The sequence below is a fragment of the Arvicanthis niloticus genome, chromosome 1 (genome assembly GCF_011762505.2).
Source record: "Arvicanthis niloticus isolate mArvNil1 chromosome 1, mArvNil1.pat.X, whole genome shotgun sequence".
Lineage (NCBI taxonomy): Eukaryota > Metazoa > Chordata > Mammalia > Rodentia > Muridae > Arvicanthis > Arvicanthis niloticus.
This window is the reverse complement of record NC_047658.1, coordinates 114,746,570-114,771,715: the sequence shown is the minus strand read 5'-3', so window position 1 is coordinate 114,771,715 and position 25,146 is coordinate 114,746,570. Positions and strand designations below refer to the sequence as shown.

General features: G+C 53.4%; 1 protein-coding gene across 2 annotated transcripts; it reads right to left on the bottom strand.

The window, feature by feature from the left end:
- Positions 1–19,848, bottom strand: Cdc42bpg (CDC42 binding protein kinase gamma). Of its 2 annotated transcripts, none has more exons than XM_034515731.2 (37): positions 19,594–19,848; positions 17,165–17,256; positions 17,001–17,084; positions 16,549–16,644; positions 15,960–16,108; positions 15,315–15,408; positions 14,978–15,178; positions 14,630–14,878; positions 14,158–14,237; positions 13,028–13,125; positions 12,849–12,929; positions 12,545–12,651; positions 12,270–12,449; positions 11,938–12,018; positions 11,690–11,811; positions 11,523–11,598; positions 11,198–11,304; positions 11,007–11,121; positions 10,530–10,678; positions 10,365–10,453; positions 10,037–10,089; positions 9,850–9,948; positions 9,711–9,770; positions 9,351–9,456; positions 8,972–9,105; positions 8,751–8,890; positions 8,572–8,653; positions 7,651–7,867; positions 5,789–5,851; positions 5,093–5,692; positions 3,998–4,095; positions 3,836–3,920; positions 3,600–3,720; positions 3,388–3,505; positions 3,070–3,193; positions 2,866–2,954; positions 1–1,140 (listed from the first exon to the last, which is right to left on the bottom strand). In XM_034515731.2, exons 1-37 carry the CDS (start codon positions 19,751–19,753, stop codon positions 1,084–1,086), a joined length of 4,656 nt encoding a protein of 1,551 aa, XP_034371622.1. In that variant the 5' UTR covers positions 19,754–19,848; the 3' UTR covers positions 1–1,083. The 2 variants fall into 2 exon arrangements, with proteins under 2 accessions (XP_034371622.1, XP_034371631.1); XM_034515740.2 differs by having other exon boundaries at positions 9,850–9,945.
- Between the last annotated feature and the right edge of the window lie 5,298 nt (positions 19,849–25,146).

Sequence of the window (25,146 nt, the reverse complement as noted above, 5' to 3'; positions counted from 1 at the left end):
AGCTTATAAGGTTGGCTTTATTGTTTCTTGCCACATCTCAGCCCTTCCCTCCTGGGAATGTGGCGTTTAAGGAGATAAATACTTCTTTCACTCCTCACACTGTGGCAGTGCAAGGTTTAATAAAAATAGCAATATAATAACAATAATAATGACTGTGATCAATAATAAAATGCCCCCTATGTTCCCCTAATACACTTGGTTGAAGCTTCCAGAAAAGGACACCCCTGCTGGGGAGAGCCAAAGTGTGCCTGGAGATATTTAGTGGTCCCCGAAGGAAGGGTGTCTATCTCCCACCAAGAAGCCCTTATAAATACCCTCCCATCCCCTCCCTGCCTAGGAACCATTTTTCCTGGACGGATAAGCTAGCAGTAGCCCTGCTCTCAATCGCAAGCCCCACCCTAGAGAAAAGTTCCCGTGCCTGGGCTTTCCGCTGGCTCACTTTCCTCCCCACCCTAGAGAAAAGCTCCCAGGCCTGGGCTTTCCGCTGGCTCACTTTCCTCCTCCCCTGTCTCTCCAGCACCTTCCTCATCACATGTTTTGTCCTTCTCTCCACTTTTCAGGTTAGCATACATCTCCTGATTACATCACTTCCTCTTCTGCTCCCTTTGCTCCCCTCCCCTTCTTCTCTCCTCTCTCACTTGCCTCATTCCCTCTTTTCTATCCTTTCCCTGTCAATCAGAGCCCATGGCCCAGCCTGACCCTGAGCAGAGGCCTTGCATGCTCCATGTCAGCCTCAGCCTGGGCCAGGCTGCACAGAGAAGGCACCAGTATACTCTCAAGGACCCGGCCCTCCATCCCTCATCCTGACTCCTGGGACTGGCCCATGAAGCACAGCTTTGGCACAATCTTCCCTGGGCACCAGAGCCATGGCACTCCCAGAGGCCAGTGTAGGCCTGTGTTGGAAGCCCAGGGGAATAGCAGGAATAGGTCAAGGAGTCAGGCGTGCCTTGCTTAGTCCTCCACCCAGGTTCTCCCTGAGTCTGAATTTCAACATGTCCCGGACCAGCCGAGTATGGCATCCCTCAAGCTCTTTGCTTCCTCATTCCTCTGTCTTGGGAATGGGGTGGGCACTGCCAGAGGGCATCAGGGGAAGCTCTCTGACTCAGGATCTGGAGGGAGACTTCGGGGCCGTTCTGATACCTGGAGTGAAGAACAAGAAGTTAGATGGGAAAAGGGATAGAGGTCTCTTTTTCTCATGGCACCTCCCACAGGTCTCAAAGGACCCAATGCTTGCAGTAGCAGGACCCTAAAGGAAACTACACTGAAGGTGTGCGGAGAGTCCTCACAGAGCCCAGAACTGCAGTGACAGACCCAGCGTCTTGCTCATTCGCTCCATTCCACATCAGCCAAAACCTTGTTTCCGCAGAGAGATGAAAACCAACCCCAACACGGATCACAGGTCCACCATGGATCATGGACCCCACAGCTGAACAAAAGACAAGCATGGAAGAAAAATAGCAGCAAACTGGGTGTAGAGGGAGGTGCAGGCTTGTCATTCCAGTACTCAGCAGGTGGAGGCAGAGAACCACATGTTCAAGGCTAGCCTGATCTACATGAGACCCTTTTTAAAAGGGGAGAGAAGGGAGAAAAAGAAGGGAGGGAAGGGAAGGAAGAAAAAAGGAAGGAAGGAAGGAAGGAAGGCCATAGTACAGGAGCCAAAATGGCAGAGGAGGTGTCAGTGGCAGTGACACTTGACCATGCAGCCACAAATGCATTAAAGGTAACAGGGCTGGACAGCCTGGGCACTGAAGGGAGGAAAAGCATTCAAAGAAGATGGAACTGCAGGGCAAGAGTTTGAGTGTGTAAAAGGAAATGGCGGTTGGGGTTCTGAGCGGCTTTAGTGTGACTCTGAGGGTGGCTGGGGGTGAGGAGGAGCCTTCCCAGCGCCTGTCAGGTCTTCTCTTGACCCCAGACAAGATAGGCTGTTTCCGTATGATTCCATCCTTATCTTTAGGCTGGATCTCTATTAAGAATATAGCTTGGGCTAGGCATGGTGGTGCATGCCTTTAATCCCAGTACTCAGTAGGCAGAGGCAGGAAGATCTCTTTCAATTCAGGGCCAGCCTAGTCTACATACCAAGTTCTAGAACAGCCAGGAGTAAATAGAGAGGTGCCATCTCAACCCCACCCCTTTCCCTCAGAAAAGAATATAGCTCAGAGGCAGAGTGTTTGCCTAGCAGGAACAAAGCCTATGTTTGACCCCAGCACTGCAAAAATGTATAATATTTTTTAAATTCTAGGCCTTGGGAGATGGCTCAGCAGGTAGGAACGGTTCAACAGATAAAAATGATTGGCACGCAGCCCTGAAAGCCTCACTCTGAGCTCCAGAACCCAGGTAAAAAGCCAGATGCAACGACCTGCATCTATTATCCTAGCACTCCTGTGGGGAGACGGGCATCGGAGACAGGAGAGTAGCTGGAAGGCTGTGTGCCAACCAGCCTGGAGCACACAGAACAGAAATGAGAGACTCTGTCTTAGAGACAAGGTAGAAGGAAAGAACCAGCTCTTGGAAGAGTCCTCTGGCCTCCACAGGTGTGGTGTGGTGCACTGAGGCATGTGTGCCCCTGCACCCACTCTTGTCACGACAGCGCTCCTGTTACACAGCACGCCTTCCATGCATCTGACGCTGTGAGGGAGCATCACCTCACACACCTGTCACAGGAACACCTTCAGTCTGCAGGTAGGACAAGCTCAGGGGAAGCGATCCTCCCTGACTGGAGCATATAGCTAGGGCTTGGAGAGACAAGAGTTGCATATGACTCCACCTGTCTCAGGGATGACCATTTCCGATCTCAATGCAGAGCCCAAGTGCCAGAAAGTGCCTAAACTTTGAGTGGGGGAAGGAAAGCCCTACTCACTGGCTCACCTGTACCAGGGATGCTGCCGGGCTCAGGGACCCCTGGGGGCAGGACACTGATTCGCTGGACAGAGATGTCCAAGGTTTCCTCTTCACCACTGGCAGGAGTAGGGAGACAGAAGGACAAAATGCCTGGGTCAGATCTAAGGGCTTGGGAGGAGCGGTAAGGTGGAGGAGGCGTGCAAGTACTGGAGGACGTAGGGCTGCCCTTACGGGGGTCTGTTTCTCCAGGGAGACTATCACTGCCCGTGGACACTGGGCGCCGAAATGCCTCTGAGAAGCTGTGGGGCCGTTGCGGTCCGGAGCTGCGGGCACCTCTGCTCTTCTGTTCCTGAGCCTGTCAGGGGACAGGGCAGAAGGGCTGGGACCAGGAAGCTCACACCATGGGAACTCAGCTTCTGGCAAGGAGTACTGAGGTCCGGGTGTCAGAGGGATGAGTCATCTGCCTCAGCAGCCAAACAATCAACAGAAGAAGCCTGTGATTGGATCAACGACTGCAGGGAGTTTTGTGATTGGCTCCAAAGGACTCACCCGGATCCCTTCCCGGGTGCTGGGCCTTCCCTCCGTAGGGCCCACGTGTACCAGGTGGTTGAAGTTGGTGGGCGGTGAGATGAACTTGGAGCGCACAAAAGGGTCCTTCAGCATCTCCCTGGAGGCAGAGGGGGTGTAAGGAGCAGGGCTGCAAACCCCGCCCCGCCCCCAGGAATAGAAAGCCCCACCCAGACACCAGAGCCACACCACACCTGCGCTGCTGCTGTCGCAGCTCCTCAGACACCCGGAAGAAGAAGCGGCGCTTGCTCTTGGTGCGGAAAAGCTGGCGCCGGCTGTTGTCCGTGAGGTCGGGAATGTCAAACTCGTCCTTCTCTGTGGAAAATCAGGATGCTGGGGAGGTGCTCACATGTTCCGGCCGCCGGTGCGCAAGTTCACACTTGTGCATAGGTGAACACACACAGATGTAGGCAGGCATATACTCCCTCACCTGCCAATGGATTCCTGAGGTAGGTCAGGCGGACCTTCTCGGTGCCATAGAGGAACAAGGAGCCCTCTGGATTCAAGGGTCTTACCTGAGGCAGAAAACACAGAGGTCAGGTCATGTCCCCCACCCCACTGCACCCAACCGGTGTTCTGGGTTGACCTTCACCTTCTTGAGTGGCACAGTCTGTACCCACTCTGCTCTCCTCACGTCAAACACGTCAATGGAGTTTTCACTGAACACTGTTAGGTAGGGCGCTGTGTAACCTGTAGGTGGGAAACAGCCTGTACTGTGTAGCCCTGGGCAGGCCAGGTCCCTCTCTGAGCCTGTTTCCTCTGTCCCACAGGGAGGCCTGCCTCACCCAGCTCCATAAGAGATGAATAAGATAATAGCCAGCCCTCACTACATGCCCACACAGTTGCAAATGCTTGGCATGTCTGTCCTCTCTCTCTCTCTCTCTCTTTTTTTTTTTTTTTTTTTTTTTTTTTGTTTTTTAAGACAGGGTTTCTCTGTGTAGCCCTGGCTGTCCTGGAACTCACTCTGTAGACCAGGCTGGCCTCGAACTCAGAAATCCACCTGCCTCTGCCTCCCAGGTGCTGGGATTAAAGGCGTGCGCCACCACCGCCCGGCATGTCTGTCCTCTCTTAACTCTCCGGCAGCTCCAGGTAGGAGCAGGTACTATAATCACCCTGGTCTTGGACATTAGATGAGGTAATGGAAATCTCAGAGCAAAGTAATGGTCAAGGTCATACAGCTGGTGAGGGACAGGAGACATGGCCAGTGGCAGGCTGTGTTACACTGAACCCCAGGCCTCACCACAGTTGAGCCTCTGCTCATAAAGCACACTGTCCCCCTGCTTCCTCCAGCCAATCATATCGGCTACAAGTGACCACACCACACCAACCCATGCCTCTCGTCCGTTCATTTGTTCATTCTCAACAAGCATAGCCCCCAGGGTGTGCCTGCCCAGGCTGGCTGGCTGAAGGAGCCAACCCTAGCCTGTTCTACAGGACCCAGTGCACAAACGCAGTCACAAAGTGGATGATGAGACCCAGAACAGAGGTCTGAACCAAGAGGTGGCACGAGGACTCACAGCGCAGTAGTGGGGGAGGGAGGGAATCAAAGGCAGCAGTGGAGCTGCCACTCAAGTTGGCCAGGTAGAGAAAGGAGGAAGAAGGTCCTAGGCAAGCTACTCAGGACACAACATAGTCCCAGGACTCCCAGTGCCTGACTCCACCCTGCCAGGCCCTCTACCAGCCTTACCCCAGCCAGTGGGTGCTGCTGGCCACAGTAGCTCGTGGCTTCGTGACTTGCGGCCAGCGCCATCCACGTAGACAGCAGCAGTGGTGAAGAGCAGCAGCAGCTCGCTGAGGCTGAGTTCCACAGCACCCAGCGCCTCACCCAGGCCCCCACGGGACGCTGGCAGCTCCTCAGCCACCAGGCCAGTTCCCAGTGCTAAGGGTGCAGCCTCATTGAGCAGTGGGTAGAGAGCAAAGGTGCCTGCGGCACCCACACAGAGCCGATCACCCAGCAACCCCAGGCTCTGCACGGGAGCTGGTGCTTGCAGCTCTCGGATGCGGCGCTGCCAGGGCCCTGGTCCTGGGCCCAGCTGGTAACAGAGAACCTGGCGTTTGACTGCCACACAGAGCACTGGAGTCCGGGCCTGCAGGATGCGGCCGGCTACCAAAACCTGACAGCCTCGGGATTCGGGGATCTTGGCACCTGCCACCTCAGCATTCTCCAGTTCAGCCAGGGCGAAGAGGCGCACACTGGGACCACGGCCACAGAGCACGACCAGAAGGCCAGCGGCAGAGCTCACAGTCAACCGCTGCACCCGGCGGAGGTCTCCCACCTGGAAGATGTCTGTGATGTTGGCAGGAGAAAGGAGCACGTGGGTAAGAAGCAGCAGCTGCCTGTGGTACCCAGGCCCACACTCACCCAGGCTAAGCCCTCTGGTACCATTGCTGTGAAGATGGATCACAAACAACCCCTCCTCAGTGCCCAGGGCAAGACGCTCTTGGTCTGATAGAGGAAGAGAGGTCAGAGGTCAGAGACACCTGTCCGGTGACACCTGTCCTTACAGGTCTTCAGTTTCTCTTGAGGCAAAAGGATTGGTGACCCAAACACTGCCGACGCACCCCATCCTTAGGCTCTTCTTGCTCACAGTTTACACTGGCTCTCATGAGGAAGAGCTTGGTGACTGGGGTCAGAGTTGAAGGCCACTACCTTGAGCTATGGGATTCTGGGTAAACCTGCCTCTCTCCTTATATAAACCTCTATGTCTGGTTCCTAACTGACCCAGGGGACCCACAGTCTCTGCTGTGACCCCACTAACTGGAGTACCTGAAGCTGGAGTTAGCTCAGGGCCTCAGGTGTAGGAGGAAGCTGGGGAGCTCTGTTTCTTGCCCCTTTCCCAGTTGTCAGTTATGGAGAGAGAACCCTCAGAGGCTCAGGCTCCAAACTCAGTGAACCCTAGACAGCTCTGCACCTACCCCCTTGCTCACCCAGCTGCCAGGCAAGCCTGCCTGAAGAAAGCTGTCCGAGCCTCATTTGTCTTTCTGTGGAGACAGTGTCTTACTCCATAATCCAGGCTAGCCTACAACTCACTATGTAGCTAGCTTGAGCTGGCATGAATCTGAAGTAATCTTCCTGTTTGGTTGTTGGTGTTGTTTTACTGAAGCAGGATCTTCTATATTATAAAGTTCAGGCTGCACTTGACTTACTACATGGATGCAGCTGGCTTTGAACTCTCATCCTCCTGTAGCCCCCTCCCCAGTGCTGGATTTACAGGTGTGTGTGGCACCACTCCCAAGTCCAACTTGTTTGTGTAGTTGTTGGTGTTGTTTTACTGAAGCAGGATCTTCTATATTATAAAGTTCAGGCTGCACTTGACTTACTACATGGATGCAGCTGGCTTTGAACTCTCATCCTCCTGTAGCCCCCTCCCCAGTGCTGGATTTACAGGTGTGTGTGGCACCACTCCCAAGTCCAACTTGTTTGTGTATGTGTGTACAATTTTTTTCATACAATTATTTGATGTGTCTGAGTGCTTTGCCTGCATGCATGTCTCTGCAGGACCTGGTGCTAGTGGAGCACAGAAGAATGTTCTAGTGTGTGCTGGGAATTGAGCTCAGGTCCTTTGGAGTAGTAGCCAGTGCTCTTAACCACTGGGACTGCCCTCCAACCCAGTTGTTTGGTTGGTTGGCTGGTTAAGCTATTCCTTAACTAAGGGTGAGCTGTGCACCTGACCCTTCTGCTTGTTCCTGTAAGTGCTGGGAATACAGGCATGCACCAAGCCATGGCTGGTGGGTTGAGGTTTTTGAGACAAGGTTTCCATATGTAGCTCACCTCAGGCTGTCTTTATACTCTGAAGCCTTCTGCCTCAGCCTCCCAGGTCATCTCTGTTTCTCCCTAAAACCTCTATTCCTTCTACTTATTTGAGATTCTCTTAGAAAAAAAAAAAAAAAAAAAAAAAAAAAAAAAAACTAGCTGGGAGTGGTGGCGCACACCTTTAGCCCCCAGTACTTTGGAAACAGAGGCAGACAAACCTCCAGGCCAGCATAGTGAGTTCTCCGACAGCCAGGGCTATATAGAGAAATCCTGTCTCAAAAAACAAAACAAGAAAAGAGAGAACCAGAACCCTCAGAAGTGGCGGAAGCCAGGTTGTCTGGCTCAGAGGCTATGTGCCTATGCAAGGTGAAAATGGGTCACAGACATCCTCAGGGCCACAGCTGGTGGCTAAGAGAATGGTCATTGCATTTGTCACTAGTCTGGGCCAGTGCCTCCCTACATGCTCCTTAGCCCTTCAGCACACGACGTACCAATGATAGCAGCACAGAGTGTGTGAGGCAGCAGTGGCAGCCCATTGTCATAGGCCTCCTTGAGCGTGTACACCGGTCGGGGCCTTGGACGTGCATCCAGTAGCAGCCGCTGCAGCTCACCCAGCACCTGAAGCCAACGCTCCCGCTCCGCCTCATTCTCTGCCAGCAGCAGCACAGTACATGTGGTTGGTGGCACTGTCAGTTGGGAGGCTGTTACCTGTGGACAGAGAGTCAGGCTAGAGGGCTACAGCCAAGAGCCAGCCAGCCATCTGTCCTTTTTTCTTCCTTCACCTACTGTTTGTGAGCATCGACTGCCAGCTAGCTGGCTGTAGTGCTCGGCAGGGAGTAAGCCACACAGGGTGTCAGACAAGCAATGACAATTCCTGAGGCTCGTGATGGGCACCATAACGGGAAAGATAAGCACTATAGGAATGCAGAATAGAATCCCTAAAGCAGGCCAGGAGGACAAGGATAACTGCCTAGAGGACAAGCCCACCATCCAGTGTCAGTGAATCTGGGGACAACGTACTGGGCCTGGAGGGTGCTGGCAATTCTGTGCAGAAGGATGAGACTGAGGAGGAGTTACACATGAATGCAAGGCTAGAAGGAACAAGGTATGGCCAGAATAGTTAGTTAGGGACTCCAGGGTTGAGGGCTGAGGACATCTGCACACTCAAATGCTAGGTAGTCAGAGTGTTGTTTGAGAGCCTCCTGAGGGTACTGGGAAGCCATCCAAAGGTTTTTAAACAAAGCAGGAAATAGCCAGATTGCTGTGTGGCAAGCTCATGGTGGCTATGGACAGATAGCATGTGGCAGTGAGGTGGCTGGCAGAGGGACAGAGTGGGGATACAGCAGTAACCAAGACAGGGTCAGCACAGAGAGAAAGATGGAGGCTGGGTCTATCCTGCCCTGAGCGCTCACCCTGAAGATGCGTGGCAGGTCCTTGGATTGGGCATGGATGACATCTGGGGCCAAGACAGGGGTGGCTGAGAACTGGGGGTCCCTGGGAGGTACAAAGGACACATGAGATACCATAGCACTCCAGAATGAACTCTTCACTACCCATGACTTGTCCTGTGTCACCACTGTCTGAGACCTACCTCAGATCCAAGGCCTGCAGGAGGACCCCACTGGCCAGGCTGCCTCGAGGGTCAGGAGCATCAAACAGCAACAGGCGGGAGTCACTGAGCGCAGCATAAACCCGCTGCCAGCCCCGACGGACGCCTGAAGGCCGCGGCACCTAAGCAGAAGACAGGCATGGAGGGCTGAGCAAGTCCTCGGCCCCCACGCCCATCCTCCTCAGCCCTCAGCCACAGCTCACCGACAGAAAGCCCTCATAGGCGGTTCCTGTGCCTGTTTCAGGGTGCACCCCCAGGGCTGTGCGGAGGAGTTCAGGGGGCACAGGGCAAGGTGGGGCTTGTGACACACAAGTTGAGTGACAGAAGTAGCCACAGGCTGTGGAGAGATGGAGAGTTTGGGAGGGATAGAGCAGGTCAGGTAGCCTGAGCCTTCCCAGATAGCTCCCTTGGGGCTAATGACACCTGAACTGTCACCCATTGCCATTGAGTGAGAAAGGAATAACTAAGTAGGAGAATTTGATAAGAGATGTGGGTGCTGTCAGGTTGAGAACAGCCTGGGTGTGTCAGGGTCATGCCCAGGGCTACAGTGTGAGGGGAGAACCTGAAAGAGAAGGTTCTTACTGTCACAGCCCAGGCCCTGGCGGCCCAGGCCCAGCATCAGCGAGGTGCAGTGGAGACACTTGGTAGGGGATGGGAAACTCCGGGGACGCAGGGTGTGGGAGCCGGGCTGTGAAGAAGTACACGCTGTCAACATCCCCCCAGTGGCTCCCAGCATCCCGTATACCACCTCAAAGGGTCAGGTGGCCAAGAGGCTGAGCCAGTCTGCAGTGTCAACTCTGAGTGCCTGGGAGACCATGTCAGAAAACCAGCACAGCACCACCCTAAACATGGCCTGATAGGGTCCCACTAGTGTCCTAGAGGGACTATGGGCAAGGGCTGAATGGCTCAATATCCCACCGTCCTGCCCCTCTGGCCACTGACCTTAGCAGGAGGGCCTTCTGCAGGGGCAGTGGTGGCAGCAGGCACCCTGGGGAACACACTCTGCAGAAAATGAATGAGCGAGTGAGGAGGGACTGGGTGGAGAGCCCAGTCCCAACTGAGGACCCACGCCGATCCTCACCCCCAGGCGCACACTGCGGCGGCCCTCTGGCCTCAGCTCTGCTTCTGCTCCAGACCTTGGGCCCTCTCCTGAGTTGCCAGGGTCCTTGGCAGAATCCTTCTGGGGATGAATAAAGATGGAAGGAAGTCAGAGCCACCATGTTTCTCACCAGCCTCCTCCTTAGCTAGTCCCACTGCCTGGATCTTACCTCTGTGTTCCAGAAGGACAGGAGAGGGATGAGGGAGGTAGAGGGCTTGGCATCTGTAGGCAGAGGGTAAAAGTAACTGAGGTTGTTTCCCTGGGACTCAGGGACCGGGGTGGGAGGGGGCCTCAGTTTCCACCTCAGTAAGATACAGGAATATTCACAGGTGGGGTCTGGGGGAGTGTGGCACACAGCAGTGGTCAGTTAAGTGTTGACTGACAGATAGGTCCTGTGTGGTAGGGACAGATTTCTCTTATCTAGGCACAGCTGTCATGGAAGTCCCCTAGTATTCATGAGACTGCAGTTGGGGATTGGCTCCAGGGTAGGCACTCACCCCCTGATCCTCGAGCCTCAAGTTCCTCCCGTAGCTCAGCCACCTCCTGCTGCAGGGTCTGGCTTTGTTTCTCAGCCTCCTGCAGGCGGCTGGGGGAAGAGAGCAATGGCTCACCACAGGCCTCTGAATGAACTCCACTCCTGTAGTATCTGCCCATGGCCTCACCGTTCAGCCTGGCGCTGAGCCTCCTGCACCTGTGTCAGCCGCTCCTGCAGACCCTGCTTGGCACGGATTTCAGCTTCCAGTGCTGACTGAAGCTCTAGCCGGGCTGAGGCCTCCATCTTCTGGAGCCTCCGAGCCTTCCACTGGTGGTCCTGGGAGCAACCAAGGATACCCCTGTAAGATGCTCTCTGGGACTGACAGCTTCAGAGACTCCCCCGTCCTCCTGTCTTCCCAATAAGGCATATGCCTCACATACCACCTGGCCAGACTCAAAGACCCAGCCCTCCTCACCCCTCAGCATAAACCTGGAGCTTTGGAGGATAACAAGATGGCTCAGAAGGCAGAGGTATGTTTGTTGCCAAACCCGGCAACTTAAGTTCAATCCCCAGGGCCCCACATGGTAGAAAGAGAGAACTAACATCCTGTCTTCTGACCTCTACACATATGCACATATGCATGGCTCATGTGCACAGGGCTCACCAGAGGCCGGGTAGGGAGTGTTTGGGTGCCCACGTTTCTCAAAGACTCCAGCTCCTCAGCCATCTTAGTAGCCAAGGCCTGCAGGTAGCCTCGCGAGACCTTCTCATCATTCACCCTGAATAGGAATGGGCTGTGTGTCACAGTCTGGGTCCTCAGCCGTGCCCAGGCCCCACCAGGCACCATGTACCCACCAGCTGAGGATGTCAGCGATCTGAGCCTCCCAGTTGCTCTCTGTCTCCCGCCGTTCACCCTCCAAACGCTGCTTGCTCTGTAGCTCCAGCGCCAGCTCTTCTGCCAGCTGAGGGCGCAGAGGACGGTGGGCTCAGTCCCCAATGGCTCTTGCAGCCCTGGATGTCTACCAGTTGCCCATCCCCCACTGATCTCCCCACGGATCACCTACCATCCTGACCCCTGTAGAAACCCTCATGCTACAGTGTGTCCAGCAGCTGTGTCCTGGAGCTCTGCCCTGACCCTGCTGGCACTCAGCCTGTCCCCTGCTCTGTCCACCCTGCTCACCCTTTCCTGCTCCAGGCTCAGCCGCTGGTTTTCCTCCTGCAGTCGGCACAGAACCTCCTCTTTCCCAACACTGATCCTGGGGAGGAGAAGGCCGAGGAGATGGAGTTGATTCCCAGCCCAGCGCTGCCCTGCCCCCTCCTGGCTGCCCCTACCATGCACTCACTCACCCTTGGCTGCAGGCATGCTCCAGCTGCTCCCTCAGAGCTGCCACTTCCTTTCTCAGCTGGGCCTCTTGAGATTGACCCTCAGGAGATCCTATGCCGTTGGTCTCAGGGGCTGCATGAATGGTCTTGACAATGTGGAGAGGGGGCAAGGCAGGAGTTTGAGAAGCCTGGGACACGGGTCTGCTCCTAGGACTCTTAAGGGGGAAGTCTAAGGGAGAGTGTCTGCTGCCAAAGGAGAAAAGCTTCCATACCTTGACCTGTGAAGATTCTTGTTTACATTGTCCCTGGAGCCTTGTCACCTCCTGACTCAGGGTGGTCACCTGGCCTTCAAGCTATAATGGGCCACAGGAACAAGGTAATGACAACCCTGATCATGTAAACCTCTTTGTGTCATTCTGACACAGACTCATAGACACATTCAGCAACAAACACAGGTAGCCCCAGGTACCCATCTCACCACCAGGCCCTGTCCAAGGTAACCAGCCACACAGGGTGTAAAGACACAGGTTCCCAATACTTTGAACTACTTTCTTCCCCCCCCCCCTCCCCCCCCCAGACCCCCACTCCCCCTACCATCACCAACCTCTCTCCGGACAACCCAGGCTTCCTCCAGCTGGGAGCTCAGGGCCTGGATCTGGCTGGCTGCGGCTGCCTCTCTCTCCTGGGCTTCCCACAGCCTCTGAAGGAATTCTTCCTGCCGGTTCTGGGCTTGGCACAGTTCAGCATCCTGTGCTCGCAATGCTGCCCGAACTTCAGTCAGCTCCTGAGGACCAGGGTAAGAAGGACAGAGCCAAGTCAGGGCACTGACTTCAGGGACACAGAACTCTAGGCCACTCACTCACTTCATCTAGTGCTCACCTGCTGGAGGCGGTCCTTCTCCTGTTGTAGTTGGATGTCTGGGGCTGGGCTTCTAGCATGGAGGCCATCAGTCTGTGAGAGGGAGGCCTTGCTGTCCCTCAATGTCTCTGTCAGAAACATTCATTGAGACTCGCACACAGAACAACTCCACCTCGCCAGGCATTCTGTGTTCAGGATCTCAGAGAACTTTCTCCACAGCCAGGGAGAGGGTCCACTTCCCCATAATCACACAACATATCCAGAGCAGGAGGCAAGGCTGGGACCCAGGAAGATCTAAGCTATTCTAGGAACAGGAAGGTGATACCTGACAGTTTCTCCTGAAGAACCTGTACTTCTTTTTGCAGCTGCAGCAGCTCCTGGGGTTGTAATGGGCCGTGCAGGGCCTCTGGAAGGAGAAAGGCCTCTGGGTGAGTAGCCAGGCCTTCAGCAATCTACCCCTCACCCTGGCCTGACAGTCTCAGCCTGGCCCAGCTGCCCCTGTACCTTGACGCTTCTGGCTGAGTTCTGCTTTCACCTGATCCACACAGTGGAGCTTCCGCTCTGGGGTAGCCATTAGCTCAGAGCTCTTCTCATCAAAGGGGCTGAGAGGGGACAAAGGAACAGAGTTGGCAGAAAACCATCCTCAAGGACCAACTGTCCATTCATCTAAGAAACACCCTGGCATTATCGCTCCAGATCCAGGCCCTGGGCTCTATGCTGAGAAGAGAACCATTAGATCACACTCTGCCTTTGGGACTGTACACGTAACCTTGGACAGCAATGGGTAATCTGAACTGCAGTTTTCTAACAGGAAAATGGAGGTAACAACAAGGCTTTGCCTAGCAGTGGGGGCCCACACCTTTAATCCCAGCACTCCAGAAGCAAAGGCAGGTGAATCTCTAAGTTCAAGATCAGCCTGGTCTACAGATCAAGTTCTAGTATAGCCAGAACTACACAGAGAAGTCCTGTCTCAAAAATCCAACCAACCAACCAACCAACACCACCAAGGCTCATGCAGAGGCTCACCAGGAGCCAGTGGGCTGAATCAGCTGGTTAAGGGTGCCTATTGCCAAGCCTGAGCACCTGATTCCTTCCCTGGGACCCACAAGGTGGAAGGAGAGAACTGACTGACTTCTGAAAGTTGTTCTCTGCCCTCTACAAGTGTGCTGTGCTACATCAATCATGTCCATATGCACAGAGGCATATCATGTTAAGCAAATAAATAAATTAATGTAAAGAAAGAAACAACCAAGTTAACAAGGTGGGATGAGCCTGCTGCTCAACAGTCATCCAACAGTCATCGGTCCTCAGGATGCCCTGAGAGCATGCATTTCACCTGTGGCTCTCTTGGGTCTCAGGACAACCCAAGGTATTTGAGGCAGTAATGCTCCCACCCACTTTACAGAGGCCAACGCGGCTGGACAGGAGAGGCTCTCCATAGCCTCTGCTGTGAATCTACTGCATGTAACAGTCTGTCACACAGTATAGCCACATGTCTTCATGACTTTGGTTGACCCTGAGGACAGAGAACTGAGGAGTGACCATCAAACGCTGAAGCCATTTTGTCCCTTCCCACAGGGCTGTAATGGGACACGGGTTCCTAGCTTCCCAGCAGGTATTAGGACCAGACTCACCTGCCTGAGGTATAAGTGAAGCCTACAAATGGCAGGTGGTGGCCTGAGAAGGCCCCGTGGGAGGATGGTGGCAGTGTCTCCTAAAGAAGTGGGAAGGAGAGTCAGAGCCACAGACCAAGTGAGAACCAGAAGAGGCCCACAAACTGGGCATTTACTGGGGTGTATACCTTGGGAATAACACAGCCCCTATCAAAAGGGACCACAACTCCCATGAGCATTTGAATTCAAGGTCTCCCAGAGGCTGCAGGGAATTTCCTTCTAGACGTGAACTTTGGTTAATAGGATAACAGCTAAGGTCAAAGGGCTTTCAGTTGGTACAATTCACCACACAGGTGAGCCAGGCACAGTAAGCCAGAACTCTCATGAGCCTCAGAGGTCCAGAGGCTTTCAACTGCTCTAGAGAACATCTGGGGTAGGTTCCCATAGCTCAGAGGATCAAGCCAAAGCTCTTACAGAGACATCAGTCACTCACTGGACGGTTGAGAGTATCATCATCCACATCGAAGTTGGACGTATCCATCGGCCCACGCAGCTCAGGGATGTAGGGAGCTGTGCTGGTTGCCAGCCTCTCCCAGTCAACCCCTTCAAAGAAAGGGTGCTTCCGGAAGTCGTCCAGTCCACCACGGCCCAGCCGCTCCTCCTGACGGCACAGCAGCTGTCGGATGAGGTCCTGGGCACTAGCAGGCACATCAGGTACATCGGAGGGGAACTGAAGGTGACTCTGTGGGTCAGAGGAGGGTGCAGGTCAGCCTGGAAGCCCAACTGGCCTGAAATTATCTGCAATCACACAATGTGGAGGTCCCAGGGCCACATGTCAGACCTCGTGGTTCATGATCTTGCCGTAGGTTTCTACCAGAGATTCTGCATAAAAGGGTGTTTCTCCAAAGAGCAGCTCATAGGCGCAGACTCCCAGTGACCACCAGTCACATTGTGGGCCGTAGTGGCCCTTGCCTTCCTCCATGGCCTGTAGGATCTCAGGAGAGATGTAGTCCGGGGTTCCAACTGCGACTGATGAATCCACCTGTGTCAGGGATGTTGGCACCATGAGGCCACAGGACTGGAGCCAGCACCCGACTCTCCAGGTACCCCCCTACCTGGAACCTATGTCCGTGCCCTTGACCTGTATCCTCAGTTCCAATTCCAGCTGGGCTTCTTACCATGCCATTGTTGTTGAGACGCAGGCAGGAGCCAAAGTCTGCCAGGCGGATGTGGCCATTCATGTCCAGCAGGATGTTGTCAGGCTTGACATCCCTGAAGGGAGGCGAAGAGTGAAGGGTTTGATATGTGTGTGTTCAGACACGAGCCTGTGTGCATGCTTGTACATGTTCTTGTCCTGTGTACATGCTCATTTATGTTCCTGTCCTATGTGCATGCTCACACAATCTCCTGTGTGTACATGCTCATACATGTTCTTGTGTACACACTCACACATGCTCCTGTGTATTCATGCTCACACATGTTCATACGTGTACACACTCACACATATTCCTGTGTATTCATGCTCACACATGTTTCTTTGTGTGTACATGCCCATACATGCTTCTGTGTGTCTGCATGTGGGAGTTAGTGAAGGCAACTGTTGATTCTAGGGGCTGCAAAGTACACTATGGGGGATGTAGCAGTCAGATGTCCCCTAAATGGGTAACACACCACTCCTCTGCCACCATGAGTTGGGTGGGTTTGAGCCAGGGGCTTACCTGCTCTGAGCTCTGACTTCCCCAACTGTAAGATAGGTACACTGGCAAGCCTACCAGAGGGCTTTAGGGAGGAAGACCGGGAAGTGACAGAGCTTGGGGCCCCACCTGTGGACATAGCCCAGCTGGTGCAGTGAGTGGATGGCCAGAACCATCTCAGCCAGATAGAATTGGGCCAGCTCAGGTGGGAGGCGGTCCTCAAAGCGGCTCAGCAGTGTGAGGAGGTCCCCGCCAGCGTAGTAGTCCATCACCAGGTACTGGAGGGCAGCATGTAGAGCCAAGAGTCACACTCAGAATGAGGACACCTGTTGACCTCATATTGGTTCTTGGGGGGCTCTGAGAAGGCAGGACTGAGCAGTGTCCCTGAGGACTCAGAGTGGCTAGCTCTTTTTTTCTTTTTTTTCTTTCTTTCTTTCTTTCTTTTTTTTTTTTTTTAAGAGAGAGAGAAGGTCTTACAATGTAGCTCTGGCTGTCCTGGAAATCACTATTTAGAACAGGCTATCCTTGAACTGAACTCACAGAGATAGATGCCTCTTCCTCCCAAGTGCTGGGATTAAAAGGTATGTCCCACAATGCCCAGGAGGTGACCAGCTCTTAAGCAGAGCTTAGGAAGGAGGGTGTAGGGCCAGGAAATGATGGAATAGTGGCCTTTTCTTTTATCCCTGGCAAGGCTCCTCCACTACCCAAAGATCCTCACCAGGTACTCCTCATCCTGGAAGGCGTAGTGCAGAGCAGTCACCCAGCGGCTGTCTCCCTTCACTAGAACATCTCGCTCCTCCCGGAAACAGGCCGTCTGAAGCAGGTTTGGAGAGCAGGGGTATAATGGGACCAGATCCCAGGAACTCCCCCTTTACCAGCTCAGGGAATAGAGGACTCAAAAGCCCAGAGGCTCTGATCAAAGGAACAGCTCTGCTCAACCCCAGGCTAGGCTAGGCTAGCCTTGGATGAACCTGAGCCCAGGCTTCCTGGTAGTGGGCCTCAGTATTTCCATAAAAACAATGGAAACAATCCCTTCATCTTAAGTAAAGTTTACTGTGAAGGGTAGGAGAGAGTGAGTATTCAGAGTGGCATCTACGCCTCACCCCTTCTTCTGGCAGCATGTATACCTTCCCCTACCCATCGGCAGGGTGCACTTGACCCCAGACTGACCTCAGCCCTCTTTAGCATCTCCCATTTATGCAGCATCTTCATAGCAAAAATCTGGCCACTGTCCCTCTGCCTCACCACAGCAACCTGAGTGAAGAAGCAAGGCCTGCTTTAGACCAGATCAAGTACAAGACCCCTCCTCCTCACCTACCCCAAGACTCACTTACCTCCCCAAAGGCCCCTCTGCCAATCACCTTCAAGATCTCAAAGTCATCTCTCTGTAGACGCAGCTCTTTCACTTGTGTTACAAAGGGGCTGGCTGAAGGGACAGAGCAGACAGCATTTTTTCCTTACAAGCTCCCATGAGATTAGGACAGGGATGACTTTCCCAGAGACAACCCCGAAGAGGAGGGACAGATCAGAAGCAGGGCCTATTTGGTCATGATACAAGCATGGTGAGGGTCCTGACTCAGTGGACCACTTGCCCTCAGAACCTTCCTGGGCACGTGCTCCAGACTCCAGGTAGTCTCTATCTGAGGCACAGAGAAACCTTGTGGCCTTCCTTAGCCAGGGGTCTACTCTTGACAGCCAGGTTACCCTAGAGACAATACAGGACAATACAGACACCACTCTCATCCCTAGTTCCACAGCCTTTGACCCTCAAGGCCAGCCCAGGGGCCTATCTGGGAAACTGGATAGGTGACATTCTTTGTACCCAGAAAGGCTTCTCTGCCATTCAGGATCTGGGCCTGGGTCTGGGGACCCTGTGGGCACAAAGCAATCCGGCTGGAGGTAAGGCCTGGGGCAGCCCCTGAGGGCAGAGAGGACAGTTTCAGTGGTGCTCCAGAAAGACAGACTCTGTGTTCCCCAAGTGGGGCCCCTGGGTCAGGAACAGATACCAGTCTGCTCAGGTACTCACAAGACACACAAACAGGGCCAAAAACTTCACCTGGTGCCCAATGCCAGCACCTGAGGGTGTGAGCACACAGGATTCCTTCCAGGCTTGATAGCCCTGCCACTTAGAGCCCTGCCTCCCTCTCTTGATGAGGCTTACACAGGCAAGCACCTCCTCCTCCATCAGTCTACTGCCCCACCGCCACCTCCACAGGGGTTATGTCCAGCCACTCCCAGGCTCTCCCCAGAACTGGAGTGGCCTTAGGCCAGGGGGAAGGGCACCGAGTCTTGAGAACTGATGAAGACAGGAGTGACCAGTGAGGATTGGGGGACATCTAGGATCTGGCACCTTGCCTCAGTTTCCCCCTGCCAAAAGGTAAACTCCCTGCCAGCTGGGCGGGCCTGTGGGTGGGACAGAGAGCTGCTCCACAGGTTTATCAGGCAGAACCCCCACAGCGGGGGAGGTGTGGAAACCTCACTACAGAAATTAATTGTCTCTCCCCAGGTTTATGCATGGAGCTAGGGAGAACAGCTACCAGCTTGTAGAGCGGTCAGAGGTGACCACCAGCCACCTAGGCCAAACTTGGTGCCCAGATCCAACCTCTGGGACAGGATGATGCCCAGTACCTTTGTCTTGCCAGAAGGGGTGGGGGCTCTGGGCAGGAGCAGGGACAAGTTGGGGCAGGAGAGGCGTGAGTCACGCCCAGCCTTGGAGTTACCTCGGGAGATGTCAACAGACGTCCCCTATGTTGGGGTCCTACGTAGAGGTGCCAGAGGCAGGCAGGGAGAAACACACATATGTGAAAACACACACACACACTCACACAGGTACCAGTGTCATGTGGGAGTGATGACAAATCAGACACATGTATAACACATAAGAGTCACAGAGAAACATACAGGCAATGGGGGCAGGGCCTTCTAACTGCTCTCACCGTAGAAACAGCAAAACTGGATGGCAGACCCCCAACCATACAAGGCCCAGCCTTCTGCCTGTCTATAGCTCAGGAGAACCAGGAACTCTGATGGCCTCCTGAGCAGCACACTACTCTCCAGGCCCAATTCCTATGCCCTCCCCACCAAAGCCTGGCCAGGGGTGTCCAGGGAACCCTGTGCTGGTACCAGTGCCCACAGTGGGTTTAGGGGTCACCCTAGGTCAGCCATTCCTGTCAGGATTCAGATGAATCAAATAAAACCACTTCTAATGAGACCCCAGGTCCTCCAAAGGGGCTGAGGTTGGCTCTTAGTCCCGGCTAGGGATTGAAGTTAAGGAGACTTGTCTGCAAAGTGAAGGATAAGGATTGATTTGTGCCTGTGTGACAGGTGAGAGGGGTCCCAGAACAGAGTGCCCATCTCTTGAAGAACGAAGGAAACTGAGAAAATTTGTATGTTTATGTGACACCAAACGGGTGTCCACCTGAATGTATATTCTGGGTAGGGCATGTGTAACATGTGACCAAGGACTCCTGTAGGTGACCGTTGTGAAAGATGTGTACTGGCAACATGTCTGGGGTCTGTAGCAGGGAATGAAATGAGAGTATGGGAAGTGTACATCGTGTACCTGGCTCTGGGAGTTTCAGGTAAGGTGCAGGTGAGCGAGCGGGCTGTGGAGTCCTATGGCAAGGTTAAATACAGCGCAAGGAGTCAGTGCGTCTTCAGGAAGTTTCTGGAATATGCCATCCCCGGGAAAAGGTCTAGGGGCACAGAGCTCCAGGTGTTGTCCCTCCAGCCTCCCTTCCCGGGTGTTGCCCTCACCACTCACCCCAGCTCAGAAACTGCGCCACGTTACGCTCCCGGCACAGGGGGGCGCTGCTGAGCTCATGGTGCACCCCCAGCAGCAGATCCAGGAGGCCGTCGAGCCCCAGGCTGCCACCAGCCTCGCCCCGTACCAGCTGCTCCAGCGCACGCAGCCGCTGCTCCATGGCTGCGGCTGGAGCCCCGTAACCCGGGCTAGAGCCAGGCCGCCCGCATGCCCCGTCCGTCCGTCCGGCGGTCCGTCCGTGGTTCCGAGGTTCGTTCTGCGCGGCTTCCCCCCTCCCTCCCGCCCTCCCCGCTGTCACCTTCCTCCGTCTCCACCCGCGCTCCTTCACCTGGCCGCCCGCCCCGCCCTCCAAGCCCGCCCCCGACGGACGGACAGGTGCGAACTGGCCAATGGGAGCCGCGGCTGAAGGTGAAGGTGGGGAGGTGGAGGCGCGTGGGGGCGGGGCCGACTCTCGTCCAGGAAGTGGGAGGGCGGGCCACGAAAAGTAACTCCTGGGCGGGGTTGGAGGGGGACCGTTGGGGTCGCAAAAGGCCCCTCGGATCACCGTGCCACACCAGTCCCAGCGCCACCTAGACCCTCATGAGACACTAACCTAGATGGAGCCTACTGCAACTTCCCACGCGACCGGGCCAGCGGCCTGTCCCTTAGCCAGGCCAGAGGGTCTTGGGATGGTTGTGGCCCTGAAGCCGGATGGGAGTTGTAGTCCGCTCTCGCTCCGGTTTGCAAGCGACGCTTAGGCAACACACCCACCTACCCCCAAAAGTTTCTGATCTCCTTTAAGTCTTTAAAACTAACCCAGAGACATGAAGTTGAGGTAGGATGGGCACACTCATTTAGCAGATGAATACACTGAGGCTTTGGAAGGCTGAGGGTAGGGGTCTCTGTGGACTTAGGTGGTACCGATTTTTAAGGCGTTGGCGGGAACAAGGCCTGTGGACTTGGACTGTGGAGGACGCAAGAAGTCCAAGATGAGCTGATGGAGGCAAAAAAGGAGAAGGAGCTGGCTATGTCCAGCGAGGTTTTTGATTTCTGGCCATCTGTGGCCAGCTGTGCTGGTCTTGACCATGACAGACCATATACCAAAGGGAAGGGTGTTCTGGTGTCTTTTAAACAACTCATTCTTTAATTAGAAGACTATTTAGGGGGCTTGCCTCCCTTTCAGACTGGAAACTGGAGACATGACAGGATCAAATTGATCAGCGTTGAGGGAGGGAGCATTCTGAACATTTGCAGGGGCAAAGTGAGTGGGACACTCAAATCCTATCAAACAGGGAATTTAAAAACACTGTGTTTTAAAATTGGGTATTGTTTTAAACTGGGTATGTTGTGTGTGTTGGGGGGGGGGGGAGGGTAGGAGTACACACCTTTAAACCCAGCACTTGGGAGGCAGAGACAGGCAGATCTCTGAGTTCCAGGCCAGCCAGGGCTGTTATTGCAGAGAATTCCTGCCTCAGAAAAACAAAACAAACAAACAAACAAAACACTGTAGGTTCCTCATTTGATCTTTACAGAAGCCCCTTCTCCATGGGGTCCACAATTTGAAATGGGGAAAACATAGGCATGTATTTCTTTCCCAGATCAATCAGGCTGGGAAGGAGACTCAGGATTCAAATTCAATGTTAGGTTCCCATGACAATGCCAAGGGAGGATCAGGAAGGCAGGCTGGAGGAATTTGGATTTATGGTGGTAGTTGTTGTTTTAGCATCTCGTATAAACTAGGCTGATCTGGAACACTCTATATAGTCAAGAATGACCCTGAACTCCCAAGTGTACTGTTTCAACTTCCTAGGTTCTTAGACTGTGGAACCTGCTGGCTCTCACCTGAGGGACTCTGAACCCTACTCAGCGCAGGGCAGGGATGGGGCCGACAGAAGGTAAGAAGCCACAAGGAGGCGCCAGAGACTAGGGGAGGAAGGGGTGTCTGGTATTTGCAAGTGTCATTGGAGAACGAAGAGACTGGGACCAGGTCCTAGAATGCTGATTCTCTAGCCACAAGGGTTAGTCAAGGGCCAATTGCCCAGACCTCAAGTCTTGGCTGGCTCTTTGCAACAACTTCCTCAAGACCCTTAATCTCTTTGAAAGCTGAATTCGGAGAAAAATACTAACCCCAGCAGGCTTCAACTCCACACCAGAGTGGAGGAGAAAGTGAGTCCAAGGCTAGAGCAGGAACTCATATTTGAAGGGTATGATGGACCAGTACACTGAAGGCAGAGACAAAAGATCTCTGAGTTCAAGACCGGCCTGGTGTACATAGTGAATTTTAGGATAGCCCAGGGCTATATATAAAGACCTTGTCTTAATAAGTAAATAAATAACTGGGCATGCCAGACCTCTCAGGCACTCGGTCCTTTCAGGTTCTGTATTAGTTTTTGTTTATTTTGAAACGTGGGTATCCTGGGCTGAACTTAATTCTCTACAGTCTAGATTGCAAAGGTAGAAGATGAACTTCTCATCCTTCTGCCTCCACCTCCTCCCGGGCACCTGTTTCACAAAGTTTTAGGAAATCAAATCCATGGCTTTCTTCATATTAGGGGAATCCCTCAACCAACTGAACCGCCTCCTCAGCACCCTGGATTAGTTTTTGCAAGCTGCTGCTTCTTTGTCTGTATAAGTGATCCCTATCACATGTCAAAAAGACCTTAAGGGCTCACTCTCTGCAGGACCCTGTTCTGGCTTCAACACGTGGCCAGGCTCTAACCCAAATACTCACAAAAGCCTCAGGACCTGGCACCCTTTGTCCTACTGGTTCTGTTCTGATCTCTGAGCTAGGCTGGCTCCTGGGCCAGAGGCCTGGCCTGGCCTGGCCTGGCCTGGCCCACAGCACTACACTTGGCTCATGGTCTAGTCCAGTGGCTGAGTAAATCTGTTAGCCTCAGAGCCACAGCCAGTCTGAGCAGTCAGGACACTGCCCTGTTTCTTCTCAGGGCATCTTCTTCCAAAGGCTTACTGAACAGCCATTGCCTCCTGAAGGCTCAACAAGGTCTGCAGGAGGGACCTGCTCTGCTGCAGCCCTCCCTTGTCTCCCAAGAGTCCCTGGTGGAGGTGTTGGCACCAACTCTCATGGGCAGAGGCCCTGGCAACAGATAACACCTTACCCTCTTAAGGAGCTTCTTGTCATTTCAAAGTGGACACAGATCTCTGATCTCTACCAGACAGGTATATCATTATCCACCTCCTTCATAGAGTGACACAGGGAGGCCAGGCGGCAGTGACAAATAGTTCTAGGTTCTTTCTGTAGTCCACACCCTGAGTGCCTAATCCCTATTGCCAGCAACAAAAAGGAACCATGGTCTGTGGGACATAAGGAACAAGGCAAGGCCCTATCTAGACGGGCTTAGTAAATGCTTCTGTAAAAGGCTTTGGACAAAGAAAAGGAACTTGTCACCTCAGAGCTCAAGCCCAGGAGAAACAAAGTTTCCAGAAGGGACAGACCCTGAAGGGGAAGGGACTTGGAGCAGGATGCTTAGATGTTTCTGAACACCCTTTGAGTCTGGAGGGAACCCAGATACAAGCTGGGCCTGGAGAAAGGTGCTTGTAATTTTTGTGGCCACATTTCCAGCTTCCTGAGCCCAGGCTTGTAGTTCCCCTTCTAAAATCTAGACTCAGTCCCTCGGGGTGCCCGAGTCTCCCAGCCCTAGTTTCAGAAGAAGTGCAAAAGTTCTGCTTCTGCATTTCAACAATGACAGACTGTCCCTCTCGACTCCAGAGAGCTGGGGACAGGAGGCTGGTTGTGGAGTCCCCTAGGTCTGCTTGCTGTGGCCCAGGTATACTACCTTGGGCAAGTCTCCTTACCCTCTCTCTGAACATCTTCTTTAGGCAATGGAGAGAGGCACCTGATTGGACACAAGGGAAACTAGGTGGCATGGATTCTTCATGGGGCTCCTGTTGGTGTGTGTAACATTTCTGTCTAGGAATAACATAGGGACCATCTAAGGCAGAGAGCCCAATATCCCTGCCTCTGCTGCTCAAGGCTTGTTTGAAAGTTTCTTTTCTTTTCTTTTCTTTTTTTTTTAAGATTTATCTATTTTTATGTATATGAGTATACCACTGCTGTCTTCAGACACACCAGAAGAGGGCACCAGATCCCATTACAGATGGTTGTGAGCCACCATGTGGTTGCTAGGATGAGAACTCAGGACCTCTGGAAGAGCAGCCAGTGCTCTTAACCACTGAGCCCCTAGTTTGAAAGTTTCTGTTGGGCCAGCTCCCACACCACTTTCCTGCCTGACTCACTATGGGTATTTTCTGTGAAATGTCCAGCACTCCAAATGGGTGGACATATGGTGGTTTCATCATCCTGGGTTTTCTTCCCAAATCCTCCCCGTGCTGCTCCAGGTCACCACAGGGCTCCCACGCTCTGCTCTGTTCAGCTGCAGCCCATGTGGTTTCACAATTACCAGTCTCTCTGGGTACACAGGAAGCCAGGCCAGAGAGCCCCCTTACCTTGCACCCCTGCAGCTCATAGGCGCCACCCTGTCTGCTACTTCAGGGAAGGGTGGGTCCTTCTGTTTTGTTCTGGGTGTTGGGTGGGGTACCATGTTCCCCACATATCTCACCCCCCTGACCAGCCCTAACCAAGGTGCCTAGGGAAGGAAGCCATTGAGCACAGGTCTCTTCAAGATTCCAAAGAACAGGCTTAAAAGGAAAAAGGCAGGCTTGACTCCAGCAAGTGAGAGTTGGGATTTAAACATAGGGCTGTTTGGTCAAGACTGCTGTCTAACTGCTGACAGATGACAACAGATTTGTTTGTTTGCAGTGCTGCGAGAGATCAGACCCATTGTCTTGTGAGTCCTATACATATTTTAGGATTGCTCATGGGCTTGGCTGGCTGGTCACATTTGGGGCTTGTATTTGCCTGTCTAGTATAGGGGTCATGAGTATGCACTGCTATATTTGGCTTTTATGAAGTTCTGAGTATTGAACTCAGGTCTTACTGGCCATCACCCCAGCTCAAGCTTCCAAGCTTTGATTTTTGAAAGCAGAGGACAAGCTCTCCTCTTTTTTATTGTTTTAGGTGTATGGGTGTTTTGCCTGCATTTATGTCTGTTTCACATTCGAGTAGTCTTGAAAGTTAGAAGACAGTGTTAGATCCCCTAGTACTGGAATTATATAGACAGTTGTGAGCTGCCATGTGAGTGTTGGGAATCAAAACCAGATCCTCTGGAAGATCAGACAGTGCTCTAAACTACTGAATCCTCTCACCGGCCTCCTTCCTCCATTGTCTTCTTAGCCCACTGGCCAGAGGAGTCTGAATCATGAAACCCAAACTTGAGTCCAGGGGCAGTAGTTAGGAGATGCCGTCACTTGCTCTTAAACTTACTTCTTTGTGTTTTGTTTTGAGACAGGGTTTCTCTGTGTAGCCCTGGCTGTCCTGGAACTCACTCTGTAGACCAGGCTGGCCTCGAACTCAGAAATCCTTCTGCTTCCCAAGTGCTGGGATTAAAGGTGTGTGCCACTACTGCCCGGCTGCTCTTAAACTTCTTAATGGGCACCATGTGGGCATCCTCTTGGGTGTCATCTCACAGATATGGGGGCTGAGCAGATAGTATACCA